Below are 15,923 nucleotides of genomic sequence, written 5' to 3'. Positions count from 1 at the left end.
TTGTTCATACAGTCCATATTCATTTAGATTTATCCACATATTTAGCATTTTGGTTACTCTTTACTTATTCATTGCATACTTCTGATCCTTGAATGTGAAAAAGAAAAAAATAATCTTTATGTTTGCTCTCACATTTGAATGAAAATTAGGCTGAATGTAGACCAAATTTAATTTTCCTCTATAAATTGGAAGACTGTTTCATTGTCTTTTAGCACTCACTATTGCAGATTAGAGATCTGACAGTAATCTGATTTTTCTCTTTTATTCTTTGGAAGATTTTGGGATTTTCTCTTTTTATTTGGAAATATAACATGTATCTAAGATGTGTTTAGGTGATTTAAAAAAAAAATTAACCCTACTTGTTGGGCCTTTTTTCAGGTCTGGAAAATTTCTGTTATTTTCTCTTTTTCTGTTCATCTAGAATGCCTTTTAGAGAGATAATAGAACATCTAGATCTCTTTTCCATACTGCTTAGCATTTGTGTTCCATTTTCCTTCTTTTTTGATCTTTTCTTCTGTGTTCTGTACAGTCTCTGGGCTCCATCTTCCAGTTGCTAATTTGATCTTCAGTGGGATCCATTTCAGAATTCAGCACATCTTAATTTTTTTTTTTTTAATTTTAGAACTGGGTGGTTGTTACTGTTTTTGTTTTTCAATTGATGGGATCTGTTTGGGAATCTCTATCATAACACGTGCTGCATCTCTTTTAAACTCGTCTTCTGTTTCCCCTTACCTGATTCCTTAGGCCAGCTATTATTCTATTTATTAATTATAGTATCTCTTGTTCATGGCATTGTTTTCCTTCAAGTGTTCGTGATTTTTAAAGTATATGATTGTATTTTATCTTGGGTGCACTATTTTTTTCCTTAGCCCAAACGAGAATTCACTTGTCTTATTGACAAATGATAGGTCAGGTCACAGGACTCAAATTCAGATCAGATCAGATTACTTCACCTGCTAATGAGGAGTGGGGGCAGGTGGGCCATGGGGTTGGCCTGACAGTGGGTCCCTTGTCTTTTAATTATTTGCTTCCACTCTTGACATCGGCCTTGCCAGAACTGCCTCCTCAGAGAAACCTACTAATAGGTTTTTGCTGGGGCTCTCCTCCCTGGAATTAAGTGCTCTCTTTTTTGTTAGTCAGTGCTATTGTGGTTTCATTATTTTTCCTATCTCTATTTATTTAGGGTTTGGGGCTGGTGGGTTTGTAGCAGGGGCTGAGGCCACCATCTTGATCCAGTCAGTCATTACATTTTTTTTTTTTTTTTTTTGCGGTACGTGGGCCTCTCACTGTTGTGGCCTCTCCCACTGCGGAGCACAGGCTCCGGACGCGCAGGCTCAGCAGCCATGGCTCACGGGCCCAGCCGCTCCACGGCATGTGGGATCTTCCTGGACCGGGGCACGAACCCGTGTCCCCTGCATCGGCAGGCGGACTCTCAACCACTGCGCCACCAGGGAAGCCCCCATTACATTTCTTTAAAGCCTTCTTCCCTATGTTACCCCCAAGCATACCTCATTGCACTGGTCATTCTAGTTTCATATAGCATTTTGTTTCTATTTTTTTCATAGTACTTAATTCTATTGTAACATTCTAGGAAGTGGCTTATATGTCCTAATCTTTGCCCTATTGAATTAAATTCCGTAGCCCACCAGTATTGGTGTTAAATTGCCATAGTTGCTTTAGCCAGAGTAGAGAACAATTGGTTTAGTAGCAAGCAAGTGAAACTGGGGTTTGGAAGTACTATGTAGACTGTAATACAGCATACGGAATGGCTCCCATACTAAGTTTTGTGGAGTTCTCTATCTCTGCAAGAACCTATTAGATGTTTAAGCCAAACTTCTCAACTCTGTGAATAAACATCTTCCAAAGCATTGCATTACAGTAGTCTGCAGGTTGACTTTCTAAGGATACTGGTTTTATTTATCCTTAGAAATGGCCACCTCTGGTCTTCCTGTGAAAGGAGGCACTTCCCTTACTAGATTCCAAGGAGTGAGTTATTAGTAGGCTTAAATGTATTCTCTTTGTCTCCTTCCCTCTTTCTGGAGAACTTCTGTTTACTGAGGAAGTTAATGGTAGAAGAGGCTAGGAGTTACCCGTTCATTAATTAGCTAAGTCATAGTACTCTTTCTTACTCATAATCCTATTTAATTGGTAAAATAGGAAACAATTTCTCCTTTCATACATCTGTCAATATCTGAATTTATTCAAACACTGACCTCTTTGTGGTGTGATTAGGCTCTTAAAAGATGATCTGATTATGCCTGGGGTTCCTGATATGAGGTCTTTCTATTATTATCTGTCATCATATTTCAAATGGTTGGAATTGACAAAAAGATACTGGTAAACCAAGAATTACCAGGAATGTATTGAAACTGATACCAAGAATTGCCAAAGAGATATCAAGATGTTAAATAATGCTTTTGTTCGTATTGTAATGGGTCTTTTTTTAGTTCTATGGGAAGGTGAATCAAAACGGCATGAAATAAAAGACTGCGAGACTGGTTAGGAGGCTGTTACTACACTGGGCAAGACACCATGGACAGAGATGGTGAAAGTTGGTATAGGTGGGTAGGTGAGATCAGAGTAAGATTAAGGTTGAGAATCTATAAGACTGAAGATGCTGATCAGATGTGAGGGCAAAGAAGAGTTAGAAGTTTTGTCCACATTGATTCTTACAGGTCTGTTGATAAAATATTACAGTCCTCAAAAGGCATTGAGTATAAGTACCTTTTTTGTCCCAGGAAGGAAAATGTACCTATAAAAGGAGAATATTTGCATCATCATTTGATCAGATTGCAGACTTACTTTATCCTTAGGAATGAAAAGTTGAGCTTTTTGATCATTCTGTTTCTTCTGCTTTCTGAACCTGACCCTGTGTTGTTCTACAACTCTTTTTTCCTAACCTTCAGGTATTAGTTCACAAATCTTGCATTTAATGAAGCTGTTTGATTTTTTTTTCCATCTCTCATAACAAATGTACTACTGATAATGTTTAGGGCTAATTGTATACAATTTAATTTTCATATTGTAATTATTATTGCAGTTTTTATTTCCATTCTTTTTTCCCAGGCATAGTCAGCTATAGATATTCAACCAAATTATGCCCTTTGGGGTGATTTTCAATTTTCTCACTTTGGGAGGCATATTTTTGTTTCAGTCATGAAGGGTTCAGATTTGGATTATTAAACACTTGAGCCTGCAGTTTCCACATTGGACCATTTAACACTTTACGTTTCCTTGTAAATGGAAATGTGAGCCCAGCTGTGTGCTCTTTGGGTATTTCTGAAGACCTCGTCTAACTTAGGAGAGCGTGTGCCTGTCTGTCAAACCCATAGTCTATCTCTTGATGTACAGAAAGGCCTGGCATACAGAAGGTAAAAGAGAAGTAGCTTCAGCATTCATGGGTGATTTACAGGAGCACCCGGGGGGCCTCTTCCTCAGCTCTGTGCCTGGAGAAGCATGTGCAAAAGGGCTTGGCTTTCTTTACCACAAGGAGTATTTCAGCATGTGTCTGGTAGTATGTGGCCGTAGCTGTGTGTTTCCTTGAAGGTACGCAGCTTATGTTGTCACAGTCACTCTCACCATCAGGGGCCCTGGAGGTCGGGCCTTGTTGATGTAATCAGTTTTTTTACTCTCTAATAGCTATTATGCTGTGAAGTGTGGAAATTGGCTGAGTTAACTGAGTTTGAATTGATGCTCTTCTTTGTTTTAACCCTCCAGAAATGCATGTTCTGCAGGTACCGGGTTAAGAAGGTCTCTGGAGCCTGCATTCAGTGTTCCTATGGCCGATGCCCGGCCTCATTCCATGTCACGTGTGCTCATGCTGCTGGGGTGCTGATGGAGCCCGACGACTGGCCGTATGTGGTGAACATCACGTGCTTTCGACATAAAGTCAACCCAAATGTGGTAAGGCCTTCTCTCCCTTTACCAATGCCAAGACTGCATATGAATCCCTTCCTGCACACCTCCCAGGGCTAGCATGCTCTACTCTGTAACGTTACTCATTGATGATGTGTCTAGACTGTGAGTTTCTTGAGGGCAGGTATTATACATTATTATTTATTAGTATTTGCCCAAGACCCATCAGTGTCTGGCACATGCTAGATGCAATAAATATTTATTGAGTTGAATGAGTGAGTGAGCAGATGAATGGATAAAACTCTTTATGCCTGTTCTGGTTTGGGGTTTGTCTACAGGGCTGCTGAGTATGCTTGTACAGGTTGTGTCCTGCACATTTCTGGGATGAGGGGGAGAGCATTTCTGGGAAGAGACTGATGTGAAAGCGTCTCCTGAGATCCTGCAGTATTTAATCCAGTCACCTGTACACTCTGGCCTTAGGGGTTTATTTAATCCCTTCTAGAGAAAAGGAAGAGCAGCAACACAGTAAAGGGAGGGAGAGGGTGAGCACAAATGTTTGAGGACTTGCTGTCTGAGATGGGATAAGTTCGGGGCAGCATAGAGGCCCCGGGAGGAGTGAGGACAAGCTTAGAAAAGCAGAAACGCAGAAGAGAAGTTCAGAGGGCAGCGTTTTCTGCCTTTTCCATTTCACTCAGGACTGAACCTATTTCTGGGAAAAGAGTGTTTGCAACTAACTAACAGGTGAATTTAACTGTAATTCAGTTTACCTGTCCTTGGTGAGTGGAGTCTTTCCTCTGTTTCAAAGGCTTAGAATCATTAAGACAGTATAGAGGTAGTTGCTGTGTCTTTGTTAGCTTTCTTGTTCACCATCGTTTTTGGCTGCCAGTGAGGACTCTAAAGCATCCCATCGACCCTCAGCTTTACTAACGTGCTGCCCCTTGTTATCCCTGGGAAGCTTGGCCACAGATTATTTGCAGACTAACATGCTTGTCCCATGTCTCTAATCACCTCCTGTGAGCTGCCTGCCAAGTCGTCGGTATGGGCTTGGGGAGCCATGACGCATACACAACAGATCTCTCGGCTTTTTAATGATTCTGGCAACTTCCATTGGTGTCTTGAGAGACGCTTGATGTTTGTGGGTTGGAACTCTATGGATGCATGAGAATGTGCAAATGTAGAAAATGACATCACCAACTGTCACATCTATTTTAAAGTCATTTTCCATACTTTTCCATTGTTTTAGGTCTCAAGTTACATATTCATTCGTGCTTTTTCCTTAGTTTCTTGAGTTGATGGGCTCTTGCTAAGAACAGTATATGTACTCAGCAGAAAACACACTTTAGCAGCTTAAAAAAATTACACTAGGGCTTCCCTGGTGGCGCAGTGGTTGAGAGTCCGCCTGCCGATGCAGGGGACACGGGTTTGTGCCCCGGTCCGGGAGGATCCCACATGCCGCGGAGCAGCTGGGCCCGTGAGCCACGGCCGCTGAGCCTGCGCGTCCGGAGCCTGTGCTCCGCAACAGGAGAGGCCACAACAGTGAGAGGCCCACGTATCACACACACACAAAAAATTACACTAATAACACATTGCATTATGTGGCGCTTTGCCATTTACAGTGAAGTCACTAGCATTACCTCATTAGATGACACATGTGAATACATTTTAAGATGTGAACCAGGTCATGGCCTCTGGAGTCAGAGTTGTTGGTGTTCACACTTAGATTCTGCCAGTAACACATGTGCAGCTTTGTGCAAGTTCTTCTCTCTGAGTCTCAGCTTCCTTGTCTACAATGGCATGCCTACCTTACCATGTGGTTTTCAATCCACCGGACACTGTAAGCCCTCAGAAAATGAAAGTTGTACTTACTGCTTTCTCTTTTTGCTACTTCTGCTGCTGTTGCTGCTACAATCCTACGTGAACTGGGCCACATGAATAATATTATCCCTGCTTCAAGGGTAAGAAGCTCAAGTTCAGAGAGGTTCAGTTTTTTGCCCAAATAGATTCAGTTAATGAGTGACAGGTGCTGGAATATAAATGTCTTTTCAGCCCCTACTCTACTATTTGTTGAATTCCAAACCCCAAACCTCCAGTGGTGCTAGAGGTGTTCATCTAAAGCTTTGCTTGGGATCACACATTCCCTTTTTAATATTCCAGAGCTCTGTGGTTACTGATGATTATATTGAGGTTGCTATTAAAGAGATCCAGGTGTTCAATCAGGACCTCATTCCTCTTAACTCTGATGTGTGGCTCAGTCAGGTCTATGTTACTAATGTGTTTCATAAATGATGATGAAAAGGAAAATATTTGACTTTGAGGTGATTTAGAAACTACTCTCCCCTACAGATTACTTTAAGCTTGGTATACTTTGTAAAGGGTAGGGAAAAGATCATATAACTTACATTACATGTGGCAGGTTTTCCTTATGAGGAAAACATTTTAGTGATCGTAAATTGCGTTTGCAAAGCTCTCCAGGGGGAAGCACTATGAACACTGGATTTCTAAAATACATTCCTGATAGCTAATACTTATCCATTATTCTTTAATTAGACTTCAAGTATAGATTCCTCCCCAAAATGTTTGACAACTAACTAGAGGGAATTCATAGAATCTGGCAACTTTGGTTAAGAGCATTGTAATTACCCTTACTGTGTTAAGTGTCCTTTCCTTTTTCAAGCATAAAAAAATTGAACTTCACTCAAGTATCTCTCTTTGTGTAAACTGTGAGTGCCAGGGGACACACTCCCAAGAGTCGGAAGTATAGTTTGTCTATTTTCTTAACCATGCCTTGAGTGTTTGGGAGTAATGGGCAATCACTGAATCATAGCAGTGGAAAAAACTCTGAGATACATTTCAGGCTAACTTGATGAGCCAACACAGGCATTTGAGAGAGTAGAGGATGCCTGTACAATTCAGGTGAAATGAAGTATAAAGCTACAGTTACTTCAATATTCCATTTTTACTTACTTTAGAGTTTTAGTTTCCCCCTTTTTTTCTTTTTTGCTTCTTCCATTATTTGCTTTTTTGCATCCAAAAGGGCCACTTTAAAGTAAATTCTACTCCTCCTTTAATGCCATAAATTATTTAAAATACACTAGCTTATTCAGTGTTGTTGAGCTTTGGGTGTAAAGTCATTCTGGATAATGGTATAAAAATTTTGTCTGATTTATTATAATGCACTTTTCCAGTAGACAGTAATCATACTCTGTAATTAGAATGATAGTATTTGGAAAAATAGGTAGCTTTCAAATTCTTTTTTTTTTTTTTTTTTCTTTTTGCGGTATGCGGGCCTCTCACTGTTGTGGCCTCTTCCCGTTGCGGAGCACAGGCTCCGGACGCGCAGGCCCAGCGGCCATGGCTCACGGGCCCAGCCGCTCCGCGGCATATGGGATCCTCCCAGACCGGGGCACGAACCCGTATCCCCTGCATCGGCAGGCGGACTCTCAACCACTGCGCCACCAGGGAGGCCCTCAAATTCTTAAAGTAGAAAGGAGCATATTACAGAAAGTGTTCAGCTAATCCTTGTTAATCTAAATTTTAGTTCGCAATTTTCAGTGTTTTTGTCAAACATATTTTTTGACTGGCACCTTACTTTCTTTCAAATATGAGGTTTTATTCATGTGTGCATGTATGTGTGCACATGTGTTTAGGTGTGTAGTGTTGTGGTACTTGACCATCCTTTGCCATGAGCCACTGTGACTTCTTTTCTGGCTCTATTTCTGAAGGTTCCATTGGATGTATTCCTAACCCCCTTACATGCATGTTGCACAGATGTTTATAAGGAAAAGGCAGAGAACACAATAAATAGTAAAATGGTTTTGAACCTGGGAGCCTTGAAAACATTTCTTCTCCAGAGCAAACAATGAGCTGCTCATAAATTATATACTTCCTGCAAAGTACAGCCACCACTGGGCCATCTCCTCACACCTGAGTAAACTAGACAGGTGTCCAATGGAAGAGATGCCTGAATAACAAAGGGCAACAGAACTGAGAAAGATGGAATGCACAGATTTCTTTTTCAAGCAAATGACTTCAATAAACCTTCATATTAGATTTATAGTGTTTGTTCCATATATGCAATGTTGGAGCTCCAGAATCACTTGTACTTTATGCATTAATACACTGCAAGGAACAAGGCTTATCTAATACAGAATCTTATACAAGATACATCATTTTCATCTTAATACCCTCTCCTATCAAAGACATTTGAGAAATTTATTTCCTTTATAATTTTCTGAGTTGTGGCTATTAGCAGGGAGACAGACATCTATTCAAAAAAGAGGAAGAACTTGAAGTAAACATCTTAGTGGTCAATTTTTTTCCTGCTATCTTGTGTACCTTTTCTTCAATTTTTTTCTATTATTTTAACTAGATCATTATATTAACTAATTTAACCAGTGTTTTATCTTTTAAACTAGTACTCAGCCTTCCATAGAAGCTGCTTGGTATAAATTTGTTGAAATAACTCGCTAATGCTAGGGAATGAGCTTAGTGGACAGAAGAGAGCTAGTGTTTATTGAGCATCTTTTATGTCATGTGTGTGTTAGATATTTTACACGGGCACCTTATTTCAAGGCAGTGTTCTTGGTGTGGGCAATGGAAAGTAGTGGTTATGTTGGCTTCTGTATGGCCGCCCCCCCGCCCACTCTGAAAGTTTCTCTTGTTATTCTGCCCCTTTAGCTTGCCTTCATGTTCTATTCTAGTACTCATCTTTGTAATAGAACTTGAGTTCTTGCTCAGCACTTACTGACTTCTTTCCCCACCTGTGTCTTCAGGCCAGCTGCCCAGACAAGCTTTAGCACAACTCCTTCCCTGCTGGCACTGTGCGTGGCTCAGGACAGGAGGGACACCCGTATTGCCCAGGATCTGGTGAAGGGCTTATAGCAAGGCAGCCCTTCTGGTTAATCTATGCTTACATAACTAACCTTTGGGTGGTAATGGGGTGAGGATACCTGTCATCACTAACAATAAAACCTTTCCTTGGTGTGCAGAAACAACTATCACCTTGCCAGCATGTGGAGCAATGGACGATCAAGACCCCTAAATTCTAAACCCTAGAATATTGTATAGTGTATTGTACTTTCAGTATCAGTTATTGAGAAAACACCAAGTGACAAAAAAAAACATTAAGAAATCAGTAACACTTTTATATGAATTCATTAATTATAAAAAGGGTCTGCAGTGTTTCAGGTTGATTATGGATTGATAGGGAGAGACCTCAAATACTCATTCCCACTATAAATCCCCACTGACCATTTTGAGCATCATTATGGGTTCTAGCCTTTTAGAGATCCAATAGGTACCAGTTGACTGTAATTTTCTTCTTGGTGCTTCTGTCACACTTTGACCATGTGGTTTCAAAACCAGGCACTGTGACACAGAACCAAGCTCTTAGCTGCCATGCTCTATTCCATAATAAGGTAGGCTAAATAAAGATATGAATAAAATGTTTTGGGAGTGCTTAGAAGGAAGTCACTAATTCTATCGGGGGCAGCAGGTAGAATTCACAGAGGAGGTAACATTTGTGCTGGTTCTAAACAGAGAGAGATTGAGTTTGCTGAGAGTTTGAGTTGACGTGTTGACCCTGTCGGAGCCAGGCAAACTCACTGGCATCGGAATGCCACACTGAAAGCAAACTAAACTCTCACTTGTGATTAGTTCTCAGTTATCCAGTTGTCTCTTGATTCAAACTATAGTTTGAATCCATCAGTGTTTTTTTTTTTTTTCTTTTTCTTTTGCCTCCTTTAGTTTGGAGCTCCATTCCATGGCTTGACTCTGTCCCCTTCTAGTTTCTCTTCCGTGCTTTTAAGAAAGAGAACCAGGATTTAGCTAACACTCATCTAACAATGATCTGAATGGTGCCATTTCCACAGTCCTTTAACTGCCCCCCAGATCTGGATGTCTTTGTGTTTAACTGACAGTGTTTGGTGGTTGTTGTTTTTCCTATAACAATTTGGATATTGCTAACTCCCTTTCTGTTCAGTCAGTAAAGTTTGCTGTGACCAGATAACAAGCTCTTCTTAGACTTGCGCATAATAATCTGGTATTTGTATATGATTTATTTCTTCTGTGTAAATTATTTTTGAAATGCCCTTCTGAATTTGTACTGTTATTGAAAAGCAGAGAGAATTCTGACCAAAGCAAATGTCTGGAGTAAAAAGTTCTTAGCAAGGGTTCAAACAGACAAACAAACAATACGGTGATTCAAGGATGAATCTGATCAATCTTTCTAAGTCATACATACATTTGAAAAAAGAAATCCCTTACCCTTTTATCAGTAGGAGTGTTTTGTTGAGATCTCAATCCATGTATCCTAGATGACAGAAAGTTAAGGCCAGATTTGCCTGGGAGGAGAAATATTTAACACAAACATTTTAGAATATTTACAGTTGGAACCCATTTTCCCCTTGTTCACTCTGTCAGGTAGAACCAGTGAAGACAGTGTTTTTCTTAATTATATCAAGAAAATTAAATATACCCCACTTCAGACTTCTGTACTCTATTAATAACCCTCATTTTAATTTCCTGCTCCTCCTTCTGTAGACATTTCCAGGGGAAGGGCGAGGCCAACGATCATGGAGCTTTTCTTCCCCAGGCTTCCAGTCAGTAGAACAAGGGCTTCAGAGGATCTGTAGCACATCCTCGGTCCCTGGAGTCCCATTGTTATTGCCTTCATAGCTAGTGTAGTTAGAGAGACTCAGGGAATCTCTCTGAGGGCCATCCTACCTTCTGCTGGGCCCAGCTGTGGGGCATAGAGGAAAAGTTCTACTGACACTGATACTCTCCCCACAAGGTCCCTGCAGTGACCTCATGGTCCTAGGCCAGAGGCTCTTTTGTCTCCTTTGAGCCATCTTTAGCTTACCCTTCTGTCCCTCCCCATTTTCCAGCTCCTTTTCAAAGTCTGGCCACTTGGTAAGGGTCTTTGTGCCAGTCCCAGCTCGGGCACCAACTGCAGAGATTCCAGACCTATTTCTGATGCTAATTAAAGTGTTTCAAGGAGTGTTTTTGAACTTGTGGGAAGAGATAGCAGATGCCTCCATTGCAGAGTCCAATTTTAATTCAGTCAAGGATACAGAAACTAATGAGAATGGGGAGACCATGCAGGCAGAGAAAGGCCAAATGCCTTGGTATGCCACCTCTCCTGCACACTGTTCCCTAGTGGGCTACCCAGTTGTGGCATGGGGTTGGCTGCTGCTGGGTCTGAATCAAAACTGTATTTTGCTAGCATATGTCAATAGTTGCCTATATTAAGGGTTTACATTCCCATTCTGGAAGAATGTACTGTTAACAGTCTGGGTCTTTCCATTTAAGGAAAAATTTGCAAGCAGCTGGCTCTGGAATCAGACTTCTGGTCAGCAAAGCCACATCCTCATCTGGGGGCAGAAAGCAGAGTGGGTTTCCAGGGGCTCAGAACAAAGTACAGCATTTCTCCAGACCCCGATTTCTTATCCTTTATCCTTTAATCTGGTTGGGTTAAAAAACATTATTTCAAATGCTTCCCGGAAACATCCAAATGCATTTGAAAAATGTTAGGTCATAGGCTTTGTGGGACGCCTTGTTTATTTTGCAAATAGACAGTGCTTGCTCCTTAGGGCCTGAAGAGCCCTTGAAATAACTCTGAAGCCATGTTGGCTACTGAGGCCTTAAGTGTTTTTGATGCGAGTGTTAGCAGTCACCCTCTTTGGAGCCTTGATTTCCAGGAGCTCTCTTGTTCGACAGCCTTGGCTGTCTTCCTCTCTCTCAAAATGCAGAATAAGGTAGCTTTATAGAAAGGAGAATTTTGCCTGAACTTTTTTCAGCCTTTGTAAAATTGCAAATTAATCCCAATTTAAACAAGAAAATTTCATGAAAAAAATCTGCATCTTGGTACAGGTGTTTGGTTTTTATCACTAAAGCAGACTCATCAGAAGCCCCAGGAGAAACTTGTCAGTGTTATATTTCCTGCTTGGCCCTGTTATCCCCACCCTCTGTCCCGAAGTGCATCATGGAACCAGGGACCAGTCAGCAGACCTACCACAGAGGAGCCAACTGCGGGAAGGGATGTTTATATGGGACGGTTGGTACTTGGCAACTTCAAGGACCGCACGTACTGAGGAAAATCAAGTCTTCCACTCTAACAACCACTTATGTGGCTACGTTTTTTAGCATAGGTAAGATGTGTTTCTATATGAAACACTTGCTCAGTTTTTCACAGAATTAATATTTGTCAGTTCCCAGGAAATTTTAAGCTTTTCAGCAATTTATACACCTTTTTTAAAAAAGTAATTAAGGCTTGCATTATTGTCTGATAGCTTGTTACGAAAATTAAGTAGTGACACTAAATCCTGTATTTTAACATTGGATACAGTAGAGAAATATAAATGGAATGTGCCACAACAGCAAAGGGTATTTGACATTCCAACATCTTGTAAAGCATGAGGCAGATATTCAGTTCCTTCATTTAGAAAACAGTAATTAGATGCTATAGTCGTAATGAAATCCATAGACACTGACAAAATGTAATGAGAGTATAATTTTATGAGACTATTAACTGCAAGCAATAGAAAAGACACTTAAATGAGTTAAGTTCCAAGGTTTCTATCTAAAAGTCTAGGTCTATGTTCTGTGTCCACTTTCAGCAAACATGATATATAAAACTCTGAATTAACTAGAAAGGCCTCTTTTTTTTTCTTTCTTTTTTTTTTTTTTTTTTTTTTTTTGTGGTACGCGGGCCTCTCACTGTTGTGGCCTCTCCCATTGCGGAGCACAGGCTCCGGACGTGCAGGCTCAGTGGCCATGGCTCACAGGCCCAGCTGCTCCGTGGTATGTGGGATCCTCCCGGGCCAGGGCACGAACCTGTGTCCCCTGCATCGGCAGGCGGACTCTCAACCACTGCGCCACCAGGGAAGCCCTAGAAAGGCCTCTTGAGGTCTCTTGGCAGGAAGCCAGGCAGCCTGGGGCTACTTCCCCCCTTTCCACAGAGTGTTGGTAGCCATCTTGGGCTCTGAGACATTTCTCACATGTAAATAAATACTTCTTTCCGGGTACAAAAAGGATGGTTTCTTGAACATTCCGTATCTGAAGTTGGCTTGTTTTCACCGTGAGGTTTCATGCATCCTCCCTGTCTTCTTGTCCCACACTGGGTATAGTGGGTCAGTGAAATTATAGAGTAGTATCTGAAGGAACATAAGAAATTCGAGTTTCTACATCTTTCAATGAAACATTCTTTTAATTTTTCTTTTCAGCCATTACTGGACTGACCTGTCACTCAGAAGCTTTTTCTTGGGGCAGGAGGGAGGGAGAAGTGAAAACCCTCTTCTTTGTGGGCATCGGATATGCTCATGGATTATTTTCCATTTTGTTTGTCTTTCCTTGAGAATTAGGTAGGCCTTTTAGTGAATTTTGTCCCCCTTTTCTCATATATTTCTCAGGAATTAGAAGAAAATTAAAAATTTGCAAACCCTTATATTAAACAACTTTTAACTATACCTTAAAGTGTGTTGTCATGTATCTTTATCATGTATTTTGAGAAAAGAAGAGCATCCTTAATAGATGCAAAGAAGTAGCTTTTGTCAAGGCTGCAGAGCCCAGAGAGATTAAAAGGAGGGCTACGAGGCACGGGGCTGGAAAGGAGGGGCTGCTCCAGAGCTGCTCAGTCCTTCCCTTCCTTCCTGCCTCCAGTGGAACCCCACACAGCTGTCTTTCAAGCACAGTTCTGGGCACATAGATGCATTTAATTAACGCTTGATAGACTGACAGATGGATATTAGCTTGCTTGCTTAATAGTGGACGTTAAAGACTGTGGATTTGTCCTCTTTGATTAACATTGGTGAGCCAGTGAGGCAGAATCTGCACTGTTCCTGCTGTTGTGATGGGCAGTAGAAAGCTTTTGGCTGACTTCTCTGCCACTGCTCCTTTGGCTGTTTCTCCTGAAATTTCACATGAAGCTTAGGAAGCTTGCACTTGTTCATTCTCAGTCTCTCTTTCTCTGTCTCTCTCTACCTTTCCCTCCCCTCTTTCTCTCTGATGCTCATGTAAGTAGTGTGCCTTTGTAGAATCAGAATTGCCTGTCCCACCCTGATTTTCTCTCCTGTTCAAGGTGACTTCCCCCTTTTGTTGAGAGCAGCATATCAAGATAGATGAGGTAAATAAAATTAATAATAGCTAATATTGGTTTAGTGCCTTTTAAAGTTTACTGAACGCTTTCATAATAAGTATTGGGTTGGCCAAAAGAGTTTCGTTCAGTTTTTTCCTTAAGATGCCTCTAGTAGCACTTAGTTGTCTTTAACTTCATTTGAAACAATTTTGTTAGATTGTATTGTGACAGCTATCGTATCAGCGTACATTTAAAAAAAACTTATCAAAATTGGTGAATTTTTGTGCAGCCATTTTAATATTGAAGATGGAAGGAAAACAACATTTTTGGCATATTATGCTTTATTATTTCAAGAAAGGTAAAAACGCAACTGAAATGCAAGAAAAGATTTGTGCAGTCTATGGAGAAGGTGCTGTGACTGATCAAACGTGTCAGAAGTGATTTGAGAGGTTTCGTGCTGGAGATTTCTCACTGGGTGATGCTCCACGGTCGGGTAGACCAGTTGAAGTTGATAGCGATCAAATTGAGGCATTAATTGAGAACAATCAACATTATACTACGTGGGAGATAACCAACATACTCAAAATATCCAAATCAAGCAATGAAAATCATTTGCACTAGCTTGGTTCTGTTCATTGCTTTGATGTTTGGGTTCCACATAAGTTAAGCAAAAAAACCTTCTTGACCGTATTTCCGCACGTGATTCTCTACTTAAACGTAACAAAAACATTCTGTTTTTAAAACAAATTGTGACGGGTGATGAAAAGTGGATACTATACAATAATGTGGAATGGAAGAGATCGTGGGGCAAGTGAAATGAACCACCACCAACCACACCAAAGGCCTGTCTTCATCCAGAGAAGGTGATGTTGTGTATATGGTGGGATTGGAAGGGAGTCCTCTATTACAAGCTCCTTCCCGAAAACCAAATGATTAATTACAACAAGTACTGCTCCCAATTACACCAAGTGAAAGCAGCACTCGCTGAAAAGCATCCAGAATTAGTCAACAGAAAACGCATACTCTTCCATCAGGATAGCGCAAGCCTGCATGTTTCTTTGATGACCAGGCAAAAACTATTACAGCTTGGCTGGGAAGTTCTGACTCATCTGCCGTAATCACCAGACTTTGCACCTTCGGATTTCCATTTATTTCAGTCTTCTCTTAATGGAAAAAATTTCAGTTCCCTGGAAGACTGTAAAAGGTGCCTGGAACAGTTATTTGCTCAAAAAGATAAAAAGTGTTGGGAAGATGGAATTATGAAGCTGCCTGAAAAATGGCAGAAGATAGTGGAACAAAATGGTGAATACATTGTTCAGTAAAGTTCTTGGTGAAAATGAAAAAATGTGTCTTTTATTTTTACTTAAAAACTGAAGGAACATTTTGGCCAACCCAATAGTACATTGTCTCATTTGGTCCACACAGTAACCCTCTGTTGCAGGTGTTCTAGTTGTATCCATTTTACAGATGATGAAAAGGAACTTCAGAGAGGTTCAGCAGTCATTAAAGTTACAGAACCTCCCTTTCTTCAAAGTCAGAGCACATGGTGTGTCATTTAGATGGTGCTGATTTGGCTTCACTTTTCCAGTTTGAGACCATGCCTTGAATTAGTTTACATGGTTTTATTATTTGCCTGGGCTTCCTTCTTGGTGACACAGAAAAACTGTTAAGCCCTTTAATTAGTCTGTTTTGCTTTGGGCCACCTTGTTAAGAAAATCTTTGCATCTATTTTAGCTATTTTTTACCCATTCACCTGCTGTAATTGAGATTCAAAAATCCTTATGGGTAAGGAATACCATATAGTAATGCCCCATGTCCCTTGCTTCTCTCTGTTGAAAATGTCCCATCTGAGGCAATTTTTAAAAATTACATTACTTTATAAAATGAATGAATGAATGCTTTCCCTCCTCATTTCCCCTAAATTGTAATTCATTCCAGCATTGTTTGTATATTTTAGGTTCTTTGCCTTTTCACATAAATTTAAAAATCGGCTTGT

At 40.6% G+C, this 15,923-nt stretch overlaps 1 protein-coding gene across 4 annotated transcripts in view; it reads left to right on the top strand.

The window, feature by feature from the left end:
* Positions 1 to 15,923, top strand: part of KDM4C (lysine demethylase 4C) — a 397,059-nt gene that overhangs the window by 311,714 nt on the left and 69,422 nt on the right. For all 4 annotated transcript variants that reach the window (XM_060102149.1, XM_060102151.1, XM_060102148.1 and 1 more), the window contains exon 18: positions 3,718 to 3,903. In XM_060102149.1, the coding sequence (XP_059958132.1) occupies positions 3,718 to 3,903 (186 nt within the window). The remainder of the gene's footprint in view (positions 1 to 3,717; positions 3,904 to 15,923) is intronic.

Source organism: Mesoplodon densirostris, chromosome 6 (assembly GCF_025265405.1).
Source record: "Mesoplodon densirostris isolate mMesDen1 chromosome 6, mMesDen1 primary haplotype, whole genome shotgun sequence".
In the NCBI taxonomy this organism is placed as follows: domain Eukaryota; kingdom Metazoa; phylum Chordata; class Mammalia; order Artiodactyla; family Ziphiidae; genus Mesoplodon; species Mesoplodon densirostris.
Note: the sequence above shows the minus strand (reverse complement) of the source record. Positions and strands in the feature narration are given on the sequence as shown.